Source organism: Quercus lobata, chromosome 4 (genome assembly GCF_001633185.2).
Source record: "Quercus lobata isolate SW786 chromosome 4, ValleyOak3.0 Primary Assembly, whole genome shotgun sequence".
NCBI classification, from domain to species: Eukaryota; Viridiplantae; Streptophyta; class Magnoliopsida; order Fagales; family Fagaceae; genus Quercus; species Quercus lobata.
Genome location: NC_044907.1, coordinates 35836865 through 35856533, shown reverse-complemented (window position 1 = coordinate 35856533; position 19669 = coordinate 35836865). Strand labels below are relative to the sequence as shown.

At 34.9% G+C, this 19669-nt stretch overlaps 4 protein-coding genes across 10 annotated transcripts in view; 1 reads left to right on the top strand and 3 right to left on the bottom strand.

Annotated features, from left to right (window-relative positions):
• LOC115986534 (CCR4-NOT transcription complex subunit 1) overlaps positions 1–3790 on the bottom strand; it is a 35626-nt gene extending 31836 nt beyond the window's left edge. For all 5 annotated transcript variants that reach the window (XM_031109656.1, XM_031109655.1, XM_031109657.1 and 2 more), the window contains exons 1-2: positions 3412–3790; positions 82–379 (exon numbers count right to left, since the gene is read on the bottom strand). In XM_031109656.1, the coding sequence (XP_030965516.1) occupies positions 82–379; positions 3412–3510 (397 nt within the window). In that variant the 5' untranslated portion in view covers positions 3511–3790. The remainder of the gene's footprint in view (positions 1–81; positions 380–3411) is intronic.
• Positions 3791–5227: 1437 nt separating this feature from the next.
• LOC115985102 lies at positions 5228–6006 on the bottom strand. The gene is made up of 2 exons (XM_031108071.1): positions 5671–6006; positions 5228–5578 (listed from the first exon to the last, which is right to left on the bottom strand). Exons 1-2 carry the CDS (start codon positions 6004–6006, stop codon positions 5228–5230), a joined length of 687 nt encoding a protein of 228 aa, XP_030963931.1.
• Positions 6007–8467: 2461 nt separating this feature from the next.
• Positions 8468–15666, top strand: LOC115987967 (RGS1-HXK1-interacting protein 1). Of its 3 annotated transcripts, XR_004091274.1 has the most exons (10): positions 8468–8851; positions 9610–9676; positions 9789–9866; positions 10658–10710; positions 12477–12560; positions 14261–14313; positions 14410–14474; positions 14580–14638; positions 15252–15414; positions 15527–15666. XR_004091274.1 is itself a non-coding variant. In XM_031111582.1 (9 exons), the coding sequence occupies exons 1-9, from the start codon at positions 8567–8569 to the stop codon at positions 15339–15341; spliced, it is 834 nt and encodes a 277-aa protein (XP_030967442.1). In that variant the 5' UTR covers positions 8468–8566; the 3' UTR covers positions 15342–15665. The 3 variants fall into 3 exon arrangements, 2 of the variants coding, with proteins under 2 accessions (XP_030967442.1, XP_030967441.1); XM_031111582.1 differs by having other exon boundaries at positions 15252–15665; XM_031111581.1 differs by having other exon boundaries at positions 14261–14474; positions 15252–15665.
• A 1854-nt stretch (positions 15667–17520) lies between these two features.
• LOC115987152 (GATA transcription factor 2-like) lies at positions 17521–18740 on the bottom strand. The gene is made up of 2 exons (XM_031110629.1): positions 18211–18740; positions 17521–18118 (listed from the first exon to the last, which is right to left on the bottom strand). The coding sequence occupies exons 1-2, from the start codon at positions 18475–18477 to the stop codon at positions 17678–17680; spliced, it is 708 nt and encodes a 235-aa protein (XP_030966489.1). The 5' UTR covers positions 18478–18740; the 3' UTR covers positions 17521–17677.
• Positions 18741–19669: the final 929 nt, after the last annotated feature.

The window sequence follows — 19669 nt, the reverse complement described above, 5'->3', positions numbered from 1 at the left end:
ATAAGTGCAGAAGGAAACTAATCATGCAAGAATAAATTTTTGAAATCAAGATTGTACTTCCACTTAAGAATTGAAACGTACCACAATTCCTGGTATCAAGATTTTCAGAATCTGATAAAGCTAGACCAATACCAATTTTTTCCGATACAGACAGGTGTAATACATTAGAGAAATTCTCCAGAGTTCCCTCATTGATCTCTGTATTTCTTAGCGACTCACAAAACACTGTGCTGAAATTTGGTTTGCCCAAGAGGAATTTAAATATTGATGCAACAGCCAATTCCAGCTGCATGTTCTTCGAGTCTGTGTTGTAAAATTTCAAGTGATCTATGCACGTCTGGAGAAGCATAATGCTTCCCTCAATTCCATATTCAACAAACTGCCAAGAAGAAATAAACTATATCAGCATGCAATCAATTGAAAATTTGAAATGCAAAGAGTCAAGAGAGCATACAACTCAAAAAACATAATATTCCAATGCATTTGGATCTGCTTCATCAACATCTCTTCTGACCAAGAAAACTATAATCGCTTTCAATTTTTGAAGTAAAACTATAAGAAATTCAATATTTACATGTTTGACTTAAAGTCGCGCATGCCATCAACTTCAGAAACCCTCGGCTGTGTAAGATATTTAACGATTACCAGCAAAGTTGTTAAGTATTTTTTCATCATGTCTAACATGAATGCATATTTTAGGGATGAGAAATAGGACCTAACAAATGATATTATTTTGGTTCTACATTTGTCCCTGAAATATCATCTAAGATATCATTGAACCCCAACTTACTCTTCTTAGTTTCCACATTTCCAAACTCTTCCTCATTCCATTTCTTTAATTCCATTTTTAGTGCTTCAAGTTTATTTGCCAATCTATAGATCAGGAACCCTTGAAACTGGTGAGACTCCCACCACGTTTTCATCTTCTCCAAAATCGCCATTGCCTTTAACCACCTAATCTCAAACCTGAATGTTCTTCTACCCCTCTAGAACCTGGGTTATATTTTAGGGAAGGACAATTTAACCTATATATAATTACTAGCTTCCTTAGGCATCGAAATAGAGCTATGGTTATAGCCTTGTCAAAAATTTATTTAGCACCAGAACTTCGTAATACAAAGCATACATGGAGAGACAAATTGGATCACATTATCACCTTCTGCTTACCAATTCAATAGATAAAATCCACTAGCACAACATTCAAAGGGAATGGAGTAACTGGAAATGTTTTTTGTAATATTTGATCAAGCAAGAATTCAACTCACACAAGCATGTATTTTACACTCTTTTTATCTATAATGGATTTTTAATGCTCCATAGCCTCTTTTTTATATTCTTAGGAAAAGCCAAAGTTGACTTTTTCATGAAAAGCAGATTAGGAAACAAACAGCCATCACAACATCTGCTTGTTCAGTGCTGGCAACTACCATATTTTGAAAACTGATCATCATTATATTCTTTCTTTGACTAGTGTAGTCTCTTGTTGTGGAGCATATTTCATTTAATATGAGTGTAGTAAACAAAATCAGGTTGATTCAAAGAATTGTATCCAAGTTCAATCAAAATCCAATCAGAATTTTGATAAAACATAGCTATGCATACTCAAATCGCCTTTTCTTATTACATTGATATTTCAAAACTAAGAAGAGCAAACTCGTTCGAGGACTCATTTGGAGTACCTCATAGTCAAAAACATTCTAACTCGAAACCTATATTAATACAATACAAGCAAATTGCATCGATAGTGACTATCAGCCCCAGTATGTATAAGTTACATTTCCGTAAAATACTCTACCCTATTTGTCAATCACATTAGAGCGTCCCTAAACTTGATTCATCTTCTCTCTCTCTTTATTTTCTTTTCATTTCCTATCATTCATTATCAAGGACTGAGTCTGAATGTTATGGTAAGAAGTAGTAGCAATTCCATTTTTTTCTTTTACTTATAAAAAAAAAATTACTCTCCCTTCTAAAGTTTGAGAATATCATTAGTATTTTAGAAACTATAGAACCAAGAAAAGCATTCATGCAGCTATCTCACACTGAACTTGCTTGATTTTTGAAAGGTTGCTAAGTCTTCTCCATCCTTTTTGCTAGCATGGCATTCAATGTGTAGTTCATCGGTTTGCAAAACAATTTGGAGTATCGCACTGTGTCACTCATTAAAATAATGTCCTTTCCTTGCTGTGATGTCCAGGTGTCCAATATGACCTCCAACTGGGAACATAATATTAACTTGATTTGCTATGCAAATGCAAATTACAAAATTAAATGGTAGCCACATAGTTTGATTAATCTACTCATTTCGTCCAGATGAGTTTTAATTTCCTAAATCACCAATAAGATATACAACTAAAACCTCATAATTGTAGTTCTATATCCACAAATAGAGGGATTGAACCCGCTGATGGATTTAGATGAACTTCAAATATACATCCTTCAGTCTCTTCCAAACCAATTAATTGCGACTTCAGGTTTTCCGTTTTCAACACAATTCTTAATCCAAAAGTTACGTGAAAGTGCAGTACATACATACAACATACTCCTATACTTCAGCAATCAAAAGTACGTCTTAGAGGAAATATTTACTCCATACGAGAGTCATAATTATTAAACAACAAGCTGTGCGTGCAAGTTGTCCCAACTATCCCAACTACACAAAAGAGAATGGTATTTTTTACCTTTTAAACTTTCAATTCTAGCAAAATGATTAAAGTATTAAACACAACTTACCTAAACCTTGATAATTAAGAATCTTGGAACAAAAATAACAAAACAATTCAGTGCATTTGATAACCAAGAACATCCATCTACAAAAACTATCCATCCTTACGTTATGTCTCTTGCTCTCTGCGAAATAATGGGACGATAGTCTATTACACTATTGACTGGGGGTAGGGGTTACTGTAAAGAAAGAATTTCTTCTTGTACTTTCTTTATAACTTTATAAAAGAATAAAAGAATTCCTTCTTGCTACCCATTCACATCAACGATCTTAACTATCGTGCAACAGTCCATAGCAAAGCGAACCATTCCCAAAATAAATTGGTAAACACCCATCCAAACATGCCCTTTAATCTATTTCCCCCTTCACCAGTCAATGAAGTCAACCCACTCTCAACAAATCTAATCCAATGTTTAATCAACTACTTTTCCCCTAACCAAAAGACGAGCCGAACCTTCGCCGGCCATTAAATTGAATCTAGGCAAAACCTTGAGCACAAGAACCGAAAGAACCATAGCGAAATCCATTTCAAAATCAAAAAAATAAATCATTATAATTCCAGGGTTGAAAGAAAAACAACGCAGATGAAACAAATTAGCGAGCACTAAAACCTAGACTTTTTCACACATTCGAATATACATAAATACATTTTTACATCTAGAGAGAGAGAGAGAAAGAAGGAAGACCTGTCGGAGCTCGCGAAGAACAGAGTCGGCGTTTGATTCGTCGATGCTCTGGAGAAGGAAGCGAATCTGGTTCGCCGTCGTTGACGAAAACTTCAGCATAGTGACCAAATGTTCTTCAATTTCTAGGGTTTAGGGTTTGCGCACAGAGAGAGAGAGAGATTTGGGGAGGAGAAGGAGATCGGAAACTGGTGGTGAGAAAAATGGGAGCAGAAAGCGAGGGGGGTTTATATAGCGTTCCGAGGGAGAGTGGTGTGGTGTGGTGTTTTGAGAAGGGAGTAAAGTTTGTCTGTGAGTAAGCTGGGAAAGGAAATGAGCGACAGAGATGGCAGAGCGAGAGCGTTAGCAGAGTAGGCGGCTTTTGTTTTCTGTGTGATTTTGCTTTTTGGGATGTGTCGTTTAAATACATTTTACGAATGCCCTTGTCACTTGTGGTGGGGCCAGGCCATTGCCCACAGTCCCAACTATGGATTGGGTCTTTTCAATAGGTTTGGGTTATCTATTTTATAGGGTGATGATTGGATAAGATTTGAAAGGGAAATAAATGAATAAATTAAAATTAAAATTGAGTTCAAATAAAATTTTTCAATTAAAATTAATGTTACTACGGGTCCGTTTGGATATAGTTGAAAACTGAAAACTGAAAAATACTGTAACAAAATAATTTTTAAATGTGTGAATAGTATCGTGGGACCCTTTTTTAATGAAAAAGTTGCTGAAAAGTGAAATTTGTGGGTCTGTAAACAGTACATGATGTGCTGTAATTGGTTGAAACAAATTGGAAAAGTCAAAATTTACGGTTACTGTTCATTGAACAGTACATAAACAGTAACCACAGCACTCAAAAAGCTCAAAAACGCGTGAAAAAAAAAAAAAGGGAAAACACGGACGCAAACGCCCTATCCAAACGTAGCCTACATAATAAACTCGACAACTTTTTTTCACATATATTGAGTTAGCAAATTTTTACTAATTTTTATGAGAAATGTTAGGAGTATTCAAAAGTTTACAGTTTTTACCATTAACTCATCATGTGATGAGTTATAAGCGGTAAAAGTAAAATTGAGGATCACACCTCTAAGCGGTATAGTTACTTGGTAAGGGTTGGTTTGGGGACCAAGGTCGGAAGCTTGGTCATTGTTATGATTTCAAAGAAATAAGAACTTTGGTACCAATGTCAAACTTTTTTTTGCAACAAATGGAGATTTGAGAATTCAAGAGCCCGTTTGTTACTTTGTTACCGTTATTTAAATAATAATTTTCTGTGTTTAAACAACATTATACGTATTTTCACACATTTTTTCATCCACACGTATTTTCAGAAAATACAAACAATGTTTTTGAAAGCCAACAGCAAAAGGCTTGGGAAAAATAGGGATACATCATTAAAGAAAGTTGTTGTATGAGTCAAAGCGAGTCAAATCAAAATCATTAAACATTTTCCGAAGATGATCACAACCGCACTCTTTCTTCTTCTTCTTTTCCTATTGGTAAAAGGCAAATTTTATTCAAAGAAAAAAAAATACAAATAGCCAAAGTACACCGAGGGTTGTTAAAAATTAGGGGAAAGCACATAAATCCAAAAACAATATTAACAAAAAAATCTCTAAGATTAAGATGCTTAAATTACTAACTGATTCACGTCTCCTATGACAGTAAACATTTGATTTAGCCACTAAAGCATGGAAAGGACCATTGCAGCTCCAAAATAGTCACATAAAAAGGAAGAAGTAAAAGTATAAGTACGTTTAAAAACAAAAATCCTATGATTATCACTAATGATTACAATTTTTTTTACACAAATAGCTCCATTCCTCCATCAAGTAACACAAGGTTTTCCACGAAAGTAGTACCATAGTTGGACATGTTGAATACCAGAATTCTTCACACAGCAAGTTTCGGGGTCAAGTGAAACAACCACATAGCCACCCTTCACAAGACTTCCAACTAGAAGTTCACTACGCATTGTGCAACCAAAGGATTCTATAGAATATTTGGTCTGCATAACAAAAAGTTCATTCCATGATTCTTCCATACCAAACTCCCCCATCACCCAAATGGACAGTATCAAATTTGGGTAACTAAATGTAAAGTAGGCCAAATTCCCCTTGAACACTGCTAGACTTTGCTCTTGCAGTCTATCTGCACTAACATCAGGGAGTGCAATCTTCTGAATTTCTCATTATTGAGATCAAATGACAAAATACTTTGTCTGTCTTCAAATTCCCTACAATATACCAACCAATGCATAGCCCTACTAACAAATGTGGCACCCGATATAGCATTGATGTTGCTATCGTAGACCCCAACTTTGGGTCTCAAAGAGGTTTCAACCCTTCTCCATGAGTCCGAGCTTAATGAGTAAACCTCAGCCTCAAGTGGAGGAATTATATTTTCAAATATATTTACATGTGAAGAAAACCAAAGCTTTACAACCTTGTAGTCATGGGTTTGGCAGTGATAAGCAAGTCCACTAGCAGCCCCGGCTAAGGAAGAATCAGGCAACCTCTTAAATTTTCTTGATGCTGGGGTTCCACAAATATATAGCTTTACCATAAGGGTCAGAACTTCGAAAATCAGTGAGACACAATACGCCATTGCAGGAACCACCTATATGGGCAAACTCTATAGGAAAATCATTGGTAATTTGATACTCGAAAATCCTATTAAACGTGCGGTCACAAGTAACTGTACAAACTGTGCTATAATAACAAGGATACATGGTCTTTTCAGTTTTCATTAGCATGTTGCATGTGTACAAGATAATCACCATCTTTATCTTTTTTGTTGTTGTTAATAAGGTGGGTGAATATGAAATTCGGGCCGATTATTGAGGAGTACCATGCTTTTCTAACGCACCTGAATTTTATAATTGATTTGACAGGCAGCCTTGCCAAGATGTTGAGTACAATGTGGTCGTGAACACGATTCTTCCTCTTCATGGTTGACATTTTTTATTTTAGATGAAGAATGATTATAGAGTAAATACACGAACAAAACTACTGCAACTATGAGAGTATGACTATCTCAGTCTGTAGCCATATTAAAGAGTGAAGTTTTGTTTTTTTGTTTTTTTGTTTTTTCTTTTTTCGAGAAGGTATTAAAGTGAAGTAAAGTCGTGTAAAAACTGAAATTGTCCTGTGAAAGTATTTGTATTGGTTAAGGAATTAGTTTAATAAAATAAAATAAAAAAATTTCTTTTAGAAAAGTTCTAAAGAAGAAGGAAATTTTTAGCACAACTTTGATTTGGATACGGGCATCTAACTTAAAAATATTTTGTTTCTCAAAAAAAAAAAAAAAAATAAGAGTATAAAATTTTTTTTTTTTGGGAGAAAATATAGTATAGAATCTATAGGCGTGCTTTTTTGGGACTTTTTTGCGGTTATTATGCTTTCACAAATTTATTACGAAATATATTAATTACATAGTCTCATTTGGAACTTGAGCATCTGAGAGTCAAGTTCTAATGTGAAGAACTCAACTCCCTGAAATTCAAATTTCACTGGGAACTTGAAAAAAAAAAAAAAAATTTCTCCATGGAACTCGAATCTTTGAGACTTGAGTTACCCTTTAGAGTCAGACCCTTGGAACTCAAATCTCATAGACTAGAGTTCCAAATAAAACTACATAACTAATATATTCTGTGTGAGCCTATATAAAGAATAAATTTGTGAAAACAGAATAATAGGTAATTGGTTCTGACGGGTGGCGTCAATTGCCTATAGGAGTTTGATTAACAATGAGAATTGTTGTACAGTATGTTCTGCTACGTGCAACTAATCTAAGTGAAATTCTCTTATGTCATAAAAAAAAATGTACAAAAAAAAAAAAAAGGTCATACTTTTTGTAAAAAGAGACAAATACTATATACTTAGAGCATTCACATTAGTGCTTCTAAAAATGTGTAAAATATAAAAAGACATCACTTTTACACATTTTGCCTCAAAATTGCTCCACATCAGTGCTTCTAAACTTGTGTATATATTTTCACTAGCTACAGTAACTGTTTATACTTACACGGTTACTGTAGCATGTGTATTTATTATTTTATTAATTTTCATTTGCACCAATTTTTCTCTCTCTTCTCCGTGCACAACGACCTCAGCTCCTCATCTTCTTTTCCTTCAATGCACACAAACACATCCACACACAAACAAACCAACAAAGAGATAGATTGGTGCTTGTGGAGCTTGATTTGTGGATTGGCTGGTGAAGAAAGGATCTGGGTCGGAGCTTGGTTCGTGAATCAGCCAGTGAAGAAAGGATCTGGGTTGTCAGAGCTTGGTTTGTGGATTAGCCAGTGAAGAAAGGATTTGGGTCGTGGAGCTTGGTTCGTGAATCGGCCGATGAAGAAAGGATTTGGGTCGAGGAGCTTGGTTCGTGGATCGGCCGGTGAAGAAAGGACTCGGTGAAGAAGTGATATGGGTTGGTAGTTTTTCAGAAAGAATGAGAGAAGGTAGAAAAGAGAGAGAGAGAGAGAGAGGTGATCTATTCAGGAAAAATGAGTAGAGAGAGAGAGTGCATATATAGGTAAATGGTAGTTGAGATAAATAATAAAAAAATTGAGAAGAATTAATATTTTATTGAAATATATTGTAAAATAAATAAATTGATGTGGGTGTTTTGTAAAAATGATAGTGTAAAATATAAAAAGTAGGTTTTTTTGTGTAAAATAGACAAAAAATTTAAAAGAACTGATGTGGATGCTCTTATACCAAGGTTGGCCTTTTCGCCTATTGATTTGTTTTTTATTTTATTTTAAATTTTACACATAAGGGAGATTTGTTTAGAAGAAGAATTCATTAATTTTTAAAAAGAAACTACCATATTTGTGTTTAGAAATAAATTAATAAAATAACCTCTAATTTTTATTTAAAAAATTAAAATTGTGAAACTTTTTAACAAAATGGATTAAAATAACTAATTTTAAATTCATTGGACTAAAAATGATAATTAATCAAAATTATAAAAAAATGTATTTTTATTTTTATTTTCGCAAACAGAAACAAAACCGAATCGGGTATTAATTTGACCCGTTTAGTAAACAGAGCCGGGTCTTTCTAGCCCAGATTTTCAGTGTGTGAGAATGAGATAGAGAGAGAGAGTGAGAGAGAGAAATTTCAGAAATTCTGAAGCTGAACGAGCTCTTGCTGTAGCAATGGCGACTGTAGCAGAATCATCGGAAGCGAACCCAATTCCACCACTACCACCACCACCACCACCATCACCAAGCGAAGGCCACAGCAACAACAACAACAACAACAACAACAACAGTGCTAAAACCCCAGACGAAACGACGACGCTTTGGGTGGAGTACGCAGTTCATCAAGCTCAGCTTTACCAGAAAGCCATCGAAGAAGCCCTCGATTCCGCTCTCGAAGTCTCCAGATCTCGCCTCTCCCAAATCCGATCCACTTCCTCCGCTCATTTCAACCAAACTATCGTAGTTTTTCCTCCTCAACTCTCATTTTCTTTCATTTTTTGCTCTGTTTTCCCTGTTTGGTTGCCGAGAAAATAGACAGGAAAAGAAAATAACCGATAATTCTGGAATTTATGCAAAGTTGGGCACTGAACAATGAAATTTTCGCGCTTTTAGTTTAATTTTTATATGCATTTTCATCTTATTAGCAAAAACTTTGATTCATTTAGACATTGATAATTGTGAAAGTTGAATTACACAGTAAGTTTCTCACAACTCACACATGTATGTATGTATGTATGTATGCAATGCGCCCGTGTATGTGTATGGTTTCTTAATTTTGTGGCATTGTGTGTTTGATGAGAATAATGGGGAAAGAAAAGGTTATGCATTATGTGTCATTGTTTAGGTTGCATTTGGATAAGTTGTTGCAAAACTATGTTTTGGGTTTGAAATGAGCATTTGTAAAAAGGGTTTTAAAACTGCACTTTTTGGCTCCCAAAATGCCTAACCAAATGGACCCTTAAAACAATATCAATATGTGTGTGTTCGCCTTTTGGAACTATGTTTGGAAAATGAAAAATGTATTTGATTTTGTCAGTGTTTTAGGAATAAACGGAGTATTAGGCTTAGTTGGGTATAAGGTTTTGTTCTCTTAGGGAAAAAAAAGGGCCAAGAGCTTTGTAGCTCGGTGGCATTGTTTTGAATCTCCCATATTCCACTCGTTGTAACAATTGAATTATGAAGCCCTGTTGATATTATAGCTGAAACTCTGGATGTAGGATTCTTTACAAGATCTCAAGTCTGATTATGCTACTTATGAGGATTTATTAGTTGGAAAGATTAAAGGTTAGCTCTGGTTTCAGCATTATTGTGCTCACAGTTTCATATGATTATGAGTCTTTATTTGTTTTAAAACTTTTAATATTTGGTAGTGATTATTTTCACTCCTTTTGTGCAGAGGGTGTTGTTATTGCATCTTCACATCCATTAATTACGGGTGGGGTTGCTGCTGGATTGGGATTGACAGTACTGAAAAGTATGGTTCAAAATTCTATAAACTTTTGTATCACGATAAAATTATCTGAAAGCTTTGAGATGTGTTTATTTCTACCAACAAGGAATACTTGAATTAATAATTTTCTGATATTTGATCTTGTCCATATATTATTAGATAAGTAATTAATATGCTAAGGGTCTGTCTAGAATCTACCTATTTTGCTACTTATAAAAAAAAAAAAAAATCTACCTATTTTGCTAAAACTGAATTTTTTTTTTTTTTTTACTTAAAGTACTGTAGATAAAGGTAAAAATTAGTTGAAATAGTAAAGTGGGACCCATGAATAGTATCAAAAAGTGCATTGGGACCTATGAATAGTAGCAAAAATAAACTGAATAGTAAAATAAGTTGGCAAAAAATAAGCTAGCCAAGGTTTGTTTGAATACCACTTATTACTGAAAACTGAAAATACTGTAGCAAAATAATTTTTAAATGTGCCATGAGACTCATTTTTAATGAAAGTTTGGTTGAAACAAGAGGTTTGTGGGTCCCGTGAACAGTGCATGGGACCCACGTGCAAAACGCTGGACATTTGCGCTATCCAAATGTTCACTAAATGTACAAATTTCACTCATATAGATGAATATAAAATTTCAAGTTTAATGCCAAATATTTTATATTGCTCTCATGAAACAATTCTTTTTTGTCCCCCCCCCCACAAAGATATCCCAATGCTAAGTAGGTTGTCAGGCACACTAGTGACCAGGTTAAACCCCCCTTGAAAGAATTAAGATTATACTGAATCTCATCTAATGGTTATTGACTTGCAGGGCCACGGCGTTTCTTGTACTATAAAATCTTGCACCTTTTTGCTAGTGAAGAGGTAAGCACAATTCCTGTTACCTTTTCTTTTCAGTTGTCTAGTTGTCATCTTAAATGTGCTTCAACAGAATGAGTTTATTTCCAATTCATGATATAGCTATGTAATTTGGGTGTTAATGAGAATGTTCAAAACCTGTTCTTTCAACAATCTTCAAAACCTGTAAGAGAAATTGACTTTCAGCTGTAAAGAGGCCCTTAATTTAACTGAAGAGACATGAAAATTTCCAATGTCATGGTATTATGTGCCCTGAAATAATTATTGGATCCCTTATGTGAAGTCTAAGGTTAAGTGGGTTGGGTTTGGCTAGGACTTTGGTTCAACCTTCCAAACAAAACATGGTTGGGCTTTTTCGGAAAGAGGGGGAGAGTCAATTTCATGTTATCGTGAAATTTGGAATTTACTGTCAGTTGAAGCTAATCAATGATCTCAAATCCTCTTTGAGAAGGGGCTAACTCACCCATAGTGAGAGGTGTGTCCTCCTCTAGGAGAGTGAAAAGTTTTCATTCTATCAACTTGGACCAAGACCTCAAATGCTTTCCTGTCACCTAAGTGAGGTTGGTCCTGTGTGTTTCTAACATGCCAGGGAATAGTGGAACATTGCCTGCTTCCAAGCCACTGTACTAGATATGCATGTGGTTGTAGTTGTTGGTAATTTCTTGGCAATCTTAGGTAGAGTTTATTCTTGATCCCACAATGAACCTGATAAAATTTATTTGAGGTTGGAATGAGGAGTTCATTGTTTTTACAATCTTTGTGCATACTCCTTTCCTTTTTCATCTTTAAGTCCTTTATTTATTTTTTAAGAAAAATTCTAAACATGTTTTCATATATATATATATATATATATATTTTTAAATGACTAATAAAGGAATTTATTAAGAAACATATCCATAAAATATTTATTATTTGTCCTTTAAAAAAAAAAAGTCTTGTTCTAGATTCTTGTGGATTGAAGTTGAAACTTGAACATGTTAAACTTGTTGACTTCCATGATTTTGCAGTTAAACCACATTGGATGTTAGTCTTGACTAATTCTCTGTACACTATCCCACTCTGCATGTGTTATAAATTAGTTAAGCTACGTTTAAAAATTACTATAAGCTATTTCATGTGCAAACATAGGTCAAATGTGTCCCATCAATCTATTCTTGGACTGTTACAAAATTATTTAATGCCCCATAACTAAAGTGATGAAATTTCAAAAACAACAGGCTCATGATGGAATTGCCTATAATGCTCATTTAGATGTTCTTCTCTCTAAGATTTAGTTGTAAAATTCAAACTCTAATATCACATTTTCAGATGAGGGTTTTTTGCAATATCCCTTTTATGCCTTAATGATTTTTTCTGCTTGAAATGCCTTCATGAAAAATTTAAATGCCTATCTTAATTTGAAGGACATTCTCTTTTTTTCTTTTCTTCTTTTTTTGTAAAATACAAACTCTAATATTACATTTTAAGATGAAGGTTTTCGATCTTTGCAATATCCCTTTGATGCCATCATTTCCCCCCCTTGAAATGCCTTAACAAAAATTTAAATGTCTTTCTTTGCTTTAGAAGAACATTCTTTTTGTATACTCTTTTTTTTTTTTTTTGCTAAACACTTTTTGTATACTCTTACATCGACAATTCTAAGGCAGTAATGCCATAATATTCTCACTTATGCTTGGCATTTATGATTGAGAACCCAGTGTTATTGTACAATGGCTTTATGTATTATGTTATGATATCTAGAGATTTATCTCTGCCTTCGTTTATGGGTGCAGTCCTTAATTTCCAGAGCTGATTCTCAAGTGAAGGAGTTGCGACAATCAATTGATCTTCTGAAAGCTGAAAGTGAAAAGTTGGAGGTAATTTTTTGGCTTCTTCTCAATCCTCAATGATGATGGGGAATTAATTTGAAAAGAAAAGAAAAGAAAATGATAACAAGGAATAAAATATATGTATATATAAATGTTTGGTTGCTTACACTGTCTGTTTGGGAACAAAAAAGAGAACAATAGTCTGACAAACAGTTTGGTCCATGGGGCACCCATTAGGATAGGCACCAGGTAGAACCCATCATTGGTAGATATGGCTAGACCCAGTCTAGTCATGCTAGACACAATGACTGTTATGACCTTCAAAGAGAACATGGTAAAAATCTTTCACCCTATCTATGTGAACCTCAAGCTCAAGGTGTATGAAATTTTCACATTTGATTCTTTAAGCAGAAGATTGGCAGAGATTCTATTTAACTTGACTTTTTTTTTTGGATAGGTAATAAGAGTAATATTAATCATGATGAAAAAAAAAAAAAAAAACGGAGTAGGAAAGTACAAGGTGTTTGTGATGGTGAACACAAGAAAAAACAACAAACAACATCAAAGAAAAAAAAAAGAACTCAAGGGACTATTCTAAGAGAAGAAAGAAACTCTATGATAGAAGAACAATTCGAAGAACCCTAGCACCTAGACCAATCAATAAGAGCTCGCAATAGTCCAAAATAATCCCTCTCTGAAACACTTTAGCAGTAGTCCTGAATTGGAATAAAAACAATAGACATATGTATTTGAGGAACATATGAACATAATAAACAACATTATAATGACACTTTTGGGTATTCTCTTAAAGAACCATGGAGAGGGAGTGTGTTGCAAAGTATGTGCCCTTAGCAGTCATTGGGTGCATCATTTGAGCAGATGCATGCTAAATGTTGCAATCATTGTATGATCAGATAAATGCCATTTTTTTTTTAAAAAAAAAGTAGGTGATTGGATGATTGCCTTAGGCAACATGTGTACCATATCTTATGTAGACTTAATAGATTTGTTGAGTCTCAGATTCCAAGTGGTTAGGATTAGTTAGTTGCGTATCCTGTGTGTGTAACCTTTATATAATAAATTTATTTTATTCATTAAAAAACGAGATGTGTACGAAATGTTTAACCTAAACTGTATTGTTCAAAATTGCAAAAGGCATTTCAACTTTCAAACCATACAGTGATGAGCTGATTCTGGTATTAGTTATTTTACATATTGTACATAAGAATGAATATTATCCTTCATTCTTTCTTGCTTTGCCAATTTGCAGTGCAGAACTGCTTGTCCTTCATGTTAATATCTTAGTTTACAATTTGTATTTAACAAGGTAACTTTGCTCAATTTCATCTGTTGGAACCAATTAAAAAATAAGATGTTTGGTACTTTCTTAACAAGACAAGTTAAGATAACTGAGCAGAAATTTCCAACTGTTTAGTATGCTTGATTATGTGTTTTTAACATAGCATATTGTTTAATGTCGTTATTGCATTAACTTCCGGATTTTAAGCTATTGCCTGCTCATGGGGGTTCAGGTGAAGCCCAGCAGTAGTGAGTAGTGACACCCTTTGTGATGTTTGTGGTTCGAATCCCACCTCCCCCCTCCCCCGCTATCTATCTATCAAGGATTTATATATATATATATATATATATATATAAATGACAACTATTGCTTGCTCATTGATCAACATAACTGATCCAAGTAAACTCCTAAAACAATGCAATTCATGGTATATAGTTATTGTTTTCAGAAGAGGGCATTACATGGAGAAGAGGAGCTGCTACGTGGAAGGACAAAACTCAGGTTTGCACTTATAATGAATAGTTCTTTATGTAATTACTGTAGTTTACTTTATAATGAATTGCAATCCTGTTTAAACTTTTCCTATTCCATTTATAGACAAGCAGGGAAGCAGATTCAAGGTGTGATCCGCTCGGCTTATAAGATTGAAAGACAAGCAGGAGGTATGCAAATATTCTCTCCAAAAGCTATTGGCATTGAGTACATCAAACCTATTTAGATGAAACATGCTGTTTATGTTGTCTCCACATTGTCTTTTATTGCATCAGGATTAAAAGATATTCTTGGAGAACTTCCAAGAACGCAAGCATCTAGGTTCCGGTCACAGGTAAGTTCTTTCATTGAAGCTCCTTTCACTCTTTCTTTCTCTTCCACAAGTTGAAGTCTTCCAAGGTCATTTAATCCCCTTGAGAACAGACATCGTGGTTAAAACTAACTGTTCTAAAGTATATTATGTGGAACAAAATATTACCTGTGGAATCAAACCCGTCACAGTGTAGCCTAGTGGTTGGAGTCTTGGGATGAGCTGTAGACCCAGACATCCTAGGTCCAATCCCCACTAAGAGTTCCCCTGGATAACCTGATACATGGTTCTGGCGGGATGGGTTGTGTATCTGTGGTTTTGTCTCCAGGGGTGGGTCGAAAGGGGCCCTGCCTTGTTGAGGTTTCACATCATCAAAATAAAACCTGTGAAGTCATTGAGTGGGTGACAAAGGCCATAGGCAAAAAATCTTCCATTTTTTATCATGTCCATGTCCTCTGTCTTTCTTCCTATTTAATAACTCTAAAAAGAAAAAAATCTCATTTGATAACTTCTACGTCTACTTGAAAAGAAAAGAGCAAGATGTAATAATTTTGACTAACATTTTGCTTTTGTTTAAAAAATTTCGTCAATGTTCATGCTGTCCAAAAATGCTCATGTTGCACTGTCTGGTTGACAGGTTTCTAAACTAGCTTCTGAGGCAAAGCGAGAAAGGGTTGCTTTGACCAAGGAGGTCACAAAAATCAGCAATTATGGGATCTCAGTTTGAGAATTCTCCTGCTGAAATTCTCTTGTTTCCTGTACTTTGAAGTTTCACAAATTGAATCGCCCTTATCTAACATGTGAGTAATTATATTGTCAGAAATAAATGCAATCTGTGGATCATTTTTTTTTCCTTTAGAGTTTTGTGAAAGGGAAGGTATTTTTCCTTACGGTGGCAAATTTTTTTTGAAGAGGAGATACATGTGCTGCATAAATACTAAGTTTGGAGTACGTTATAGAAGAGTACACAGTTCAGCTGTAGACTGATGTTCAAAAACAGAACTACAAAAATTCATGTGTTTCAATATGAATCTTATCACTGCTTATTTTCTGGCCTTGGTTTATAGCCATTTTTGCGTTCTTAATCTCTCAGGTCCAATATTTAAAGGCTGGGGTTGAGATGAATGATTTCAAAGCTAAAAATTTTGTGCTTGATATATATTAATTTCAAAATCTTGTCATGTGTTGTAGTTTTCAGCTTTTGAGGATAATTTTTTACAAAACCATAGAACCCCAGACCCAAGCTTCTGTTCAGTTGTTAAAACAAGTATACAGTTAACACTAGCTCAATGCCTAACCGGTGTCATTAAACACATCATTGGTGGCTATTTCTAATTCCAAGCCTCTAGTTTGCATGCGGTATCTTGTTTACCTTTTTAAAACTTTGATATTGCTTCATAGTTTCATACTACCTTGGTTTCGGTTTTGTTCCCTGGGAAAAATGAAAGAAAGATAAAATAGTGCAATAATTGTTTGTAAGGCAACAATGAGGTTCATAGCTGTGCTCTTTGCATTATAAAATGGCACTCTCTGGAATGAGTTCCTTCTTGGTTTTTATGATTTGTGGCAATGTCAGCAGTGGTGAAGTAATTCTACCAATGTTAAAATCGTTCAGGAAATGGTTATAGTCATAGATTCATAGGAATTCAGTTGAAGAAGTGCTTTAATTTTGGCAGAAACATTATTTGTGCTTTACCTGCCACTTTTCTTTGGTCAAAAAATATAAATTTGCTGTCAATATAGGACTCACTTTCTGCACAACCTGAGTTGAATCTTTGAATAAATGGAATCACAGCGTTGGTCTGCAAAAGAAAATGTTCAGTGAACTGAATACTCTTCTGTGAGTTCTGTCATGGTCAAACTGCTCATATTGAGTCAACAACAGCCATGAGGCATCACATGGCGTGTGCATATTCTCACTTTCACTCTTAAACAAATATCATCAGGTGTGACTGATTTTCCTCATTCCTCATAATTATATTATTTCTATTTAGTGAGGAACTAAGGAATGAAAGGGCATCTAAACAATATCTATACCTATAGTATTAGTCTTTTGGGTTGGGTAACACCTTTTCCCCGTGAATTTTCCTTTTCATGTTCTGAATTATTACCATTATCTTCACATCATATGATCCATACTATCACTATAAACTTATGTTCTTTATGTAACATACGCATAAAGCATAGTTTGGGCATAGTTTGAGAATAGTTTATTTTACTGAAACTGAAAAGTTTTTACTAAAAGTTAGAAGCTGACTGAATAATATAATGAGACTCATGAATAATACCAATAGTATAAAAAAAAGGTAATAAGATCCATAAATAATACTAAAAAGAAGATAAAAACTCAAATAAGTTAAAGCTTGCATCTCATTCCAAACAAGTTCGAGATAGAATTTTAACTTATGACATCAATTTCATGATGATCTACCAATTGCTCTATCTCAAACCATAACACCAATTAATTTTTTTTGTATAGGGAACAAGAGATTTTTCCAGTTAATTTAATTGAAACCCAATAGTATACCTTAAGAGTTATTATCTGATGTCATTTTACACTGTTGATGGTGTATCCAAGACAGCTTATTATATATGCTTCATACCTTTCCCATCCCATGTTCCTTAGCTTTAATTTAATTACCCTCTAGGCATCTCTCTCTTTTAAATTACCTACTCTGCAAATATATAATAAATATTCAGTCAGCCCCACATGCCAGTGTCACGTGGAACTCCACTCTTACCACACAAACACCACACTCTCTATACTCTACTTCTTTTTCAAGTAAAGCCAATGTTAGTAAAAAGAAAGTGAAATTTAAGACCCAAATTCAAATTGGTAGTTGACACTTTAAAAAAAGTAAACTAAAAGTCTAAAAATTTAAAACCCAAACACATTTTCTCTTCTTTTCTTTTAATACTACTGCTGAAACCAAAAAAAAAAAAAAAAAAAACCAAAATTAAAATTTAAAATTTAGTCCTGAGTTTTGATAACATAAACCGGCCCCCATTTGGGTTGGGTATCTTAACACCGATCGCAGTCCAACCAGATTCCGACACGTCACGTCAGCATACCTGACGGTGGTGGTGATGATACATTTGCTCTTGCTGTTGTTCGCTCGTTAGCTCCTTCTGGCGACGAAGCTCCATGACCTTCCGGTGCGAGTTCGAGTGCTGAGTCAGCACGAAAGTCGGGCTCGCCGCGGGTCGGTACTCGGGCACGAGCCGACCCGACTTGAACCGCACACCGCACGCGTTGCAAAGCGTCTTCGGTCCCAGCGGACCCGTCCGCCACTGCGGCGTCTTCTCCGACGCGCAGTGCGTGCACCTCCTCACCTCTCCCTCCGCCGGAGAACCACGCTCTCCGCTCTTCTGCTTCGTTTGTCCGGTCTCCGGTGAAGCCTCCGTTCGGAATGCCATTGCTCCGGCGAGCTCGTTCGCCGGAAAGTCGGTGAAGGAGTCGTCAACGAATTGCGAAAGCCACTCCAGCTCCGCCACGTCATCGCTCTATAAACCAACAAAAAAAAAAAAAAAAAAAACCCACTATTAATAATAAAATTGTTTTGAAAAACAAAAAGAGTATAATGAAAATGACTTACGGGGACGGCACAGAGGTCGTTGGTGAAGTCGGTGGAGATGTGGTGGTGGTGGTAGTTAAGGCCGTTATTAACAATGGGCTGAGCGTGAGCGTGAGCGTGAGAGTGAGAGTGAGGGGTAGGAAGGTAATTTTGGGTGGGGGTAACATCAGAGTCGTTGGAGGAGAAAGAAGAGGAAGAGAAGAGTTGGTCGTTGGAAAAGTCTAAGAGGTCATCTATTGGGAAGTTCGAATCAGCTGTACTAGACACTCCTCCTCCGTACACATCCATTTTTTTCTCTTTCTCTCACACACTATAGCTTTATTTTTTGGCTCTCTGCCTCAATGGGTTTTAGAGAGAGAGAGAGATGAGATATATAAGTATTTGAAGGAGGAGGAGGAGGAGGGGAGCAGAGGAACGTGCTGAAGGGAGTGCGATCATGCAGTGCAGTGCATTGCAGTGCACTGCACAGAGAGACAGAGAGAGAGAGAGAGAGAGTTTTTGCTTTTTGTTTAATTTTTTTTTTTTTTTGGTTTTTGCTATCTGTCTGTCTGTCAATCTGGTGCATCTCAAATGGATATGGGGATTATTCCCTTTATATTATATTTTGCCTGATATTGAAACCGCCAAGTGCATGGATGGTTTCATGCATTTTCATTGACAAATGTCTACTACACTACTTCACATGCTTATCTTCTTCTTTTTTCTTCTTTTCTTTTTTTATTTTTTTTATAATTTAATTTTATGTTTCTTATTTTATAATTGAAATATTTTTTCTTTTTTTCTTTTTTTTAGAAACATTTAAATTGAACTGGTGTCAATTAGTGAAGCTACCAAACTTTTTGCAACACATTTAAAAAAAAAAAAAAAAATCTGCATCTTATCAAAGAAGCAATTTTTCCCATTATGGATGGTAGGTTATCATCCATAACTAAGTAACAAGATTATAAAGTCTTAAACTTTGGCTAGCTTCCTTCCTAATAAACATCATTAGGAATCTTGTTAGTGATTATTTTCTAGAGATTCCCCAGCTATCAAAAATAGGAAAGAATTCCATTACAAGGTTGGTACAAATATTGTTTTTTTGACCAATTAGTAACTTTAGCTTCAACTTTAATGTGTAAACCGGTAATCCTCAACTTAATCACTAGCAACAAGCCATCTTCTAATACACAACTCTGACAGTACACTCGCTTAACCACTCTTTAAAGAAAAAGAAAAAAAAACAATAATTCCACTTTTTTTGAATTTAATTCAACAAAAAAGAAGAATTTGATTTCTATTTTGCCTGTTCCCCCTCTTTTCTCCAAGAAAAAATTGAATATTTAGACCACTAGTCAAGTAGACAATGAGCAAATAACACCTACGAGTTAAATGTTGTTTGGGATAGTAACGCTTAACATTTGAATCACTTGTCTGCGGTTACAAACCATTAATGACTCTTAATTAATGTATCTCCACGTAAGAAAACGGTTTAGATAAA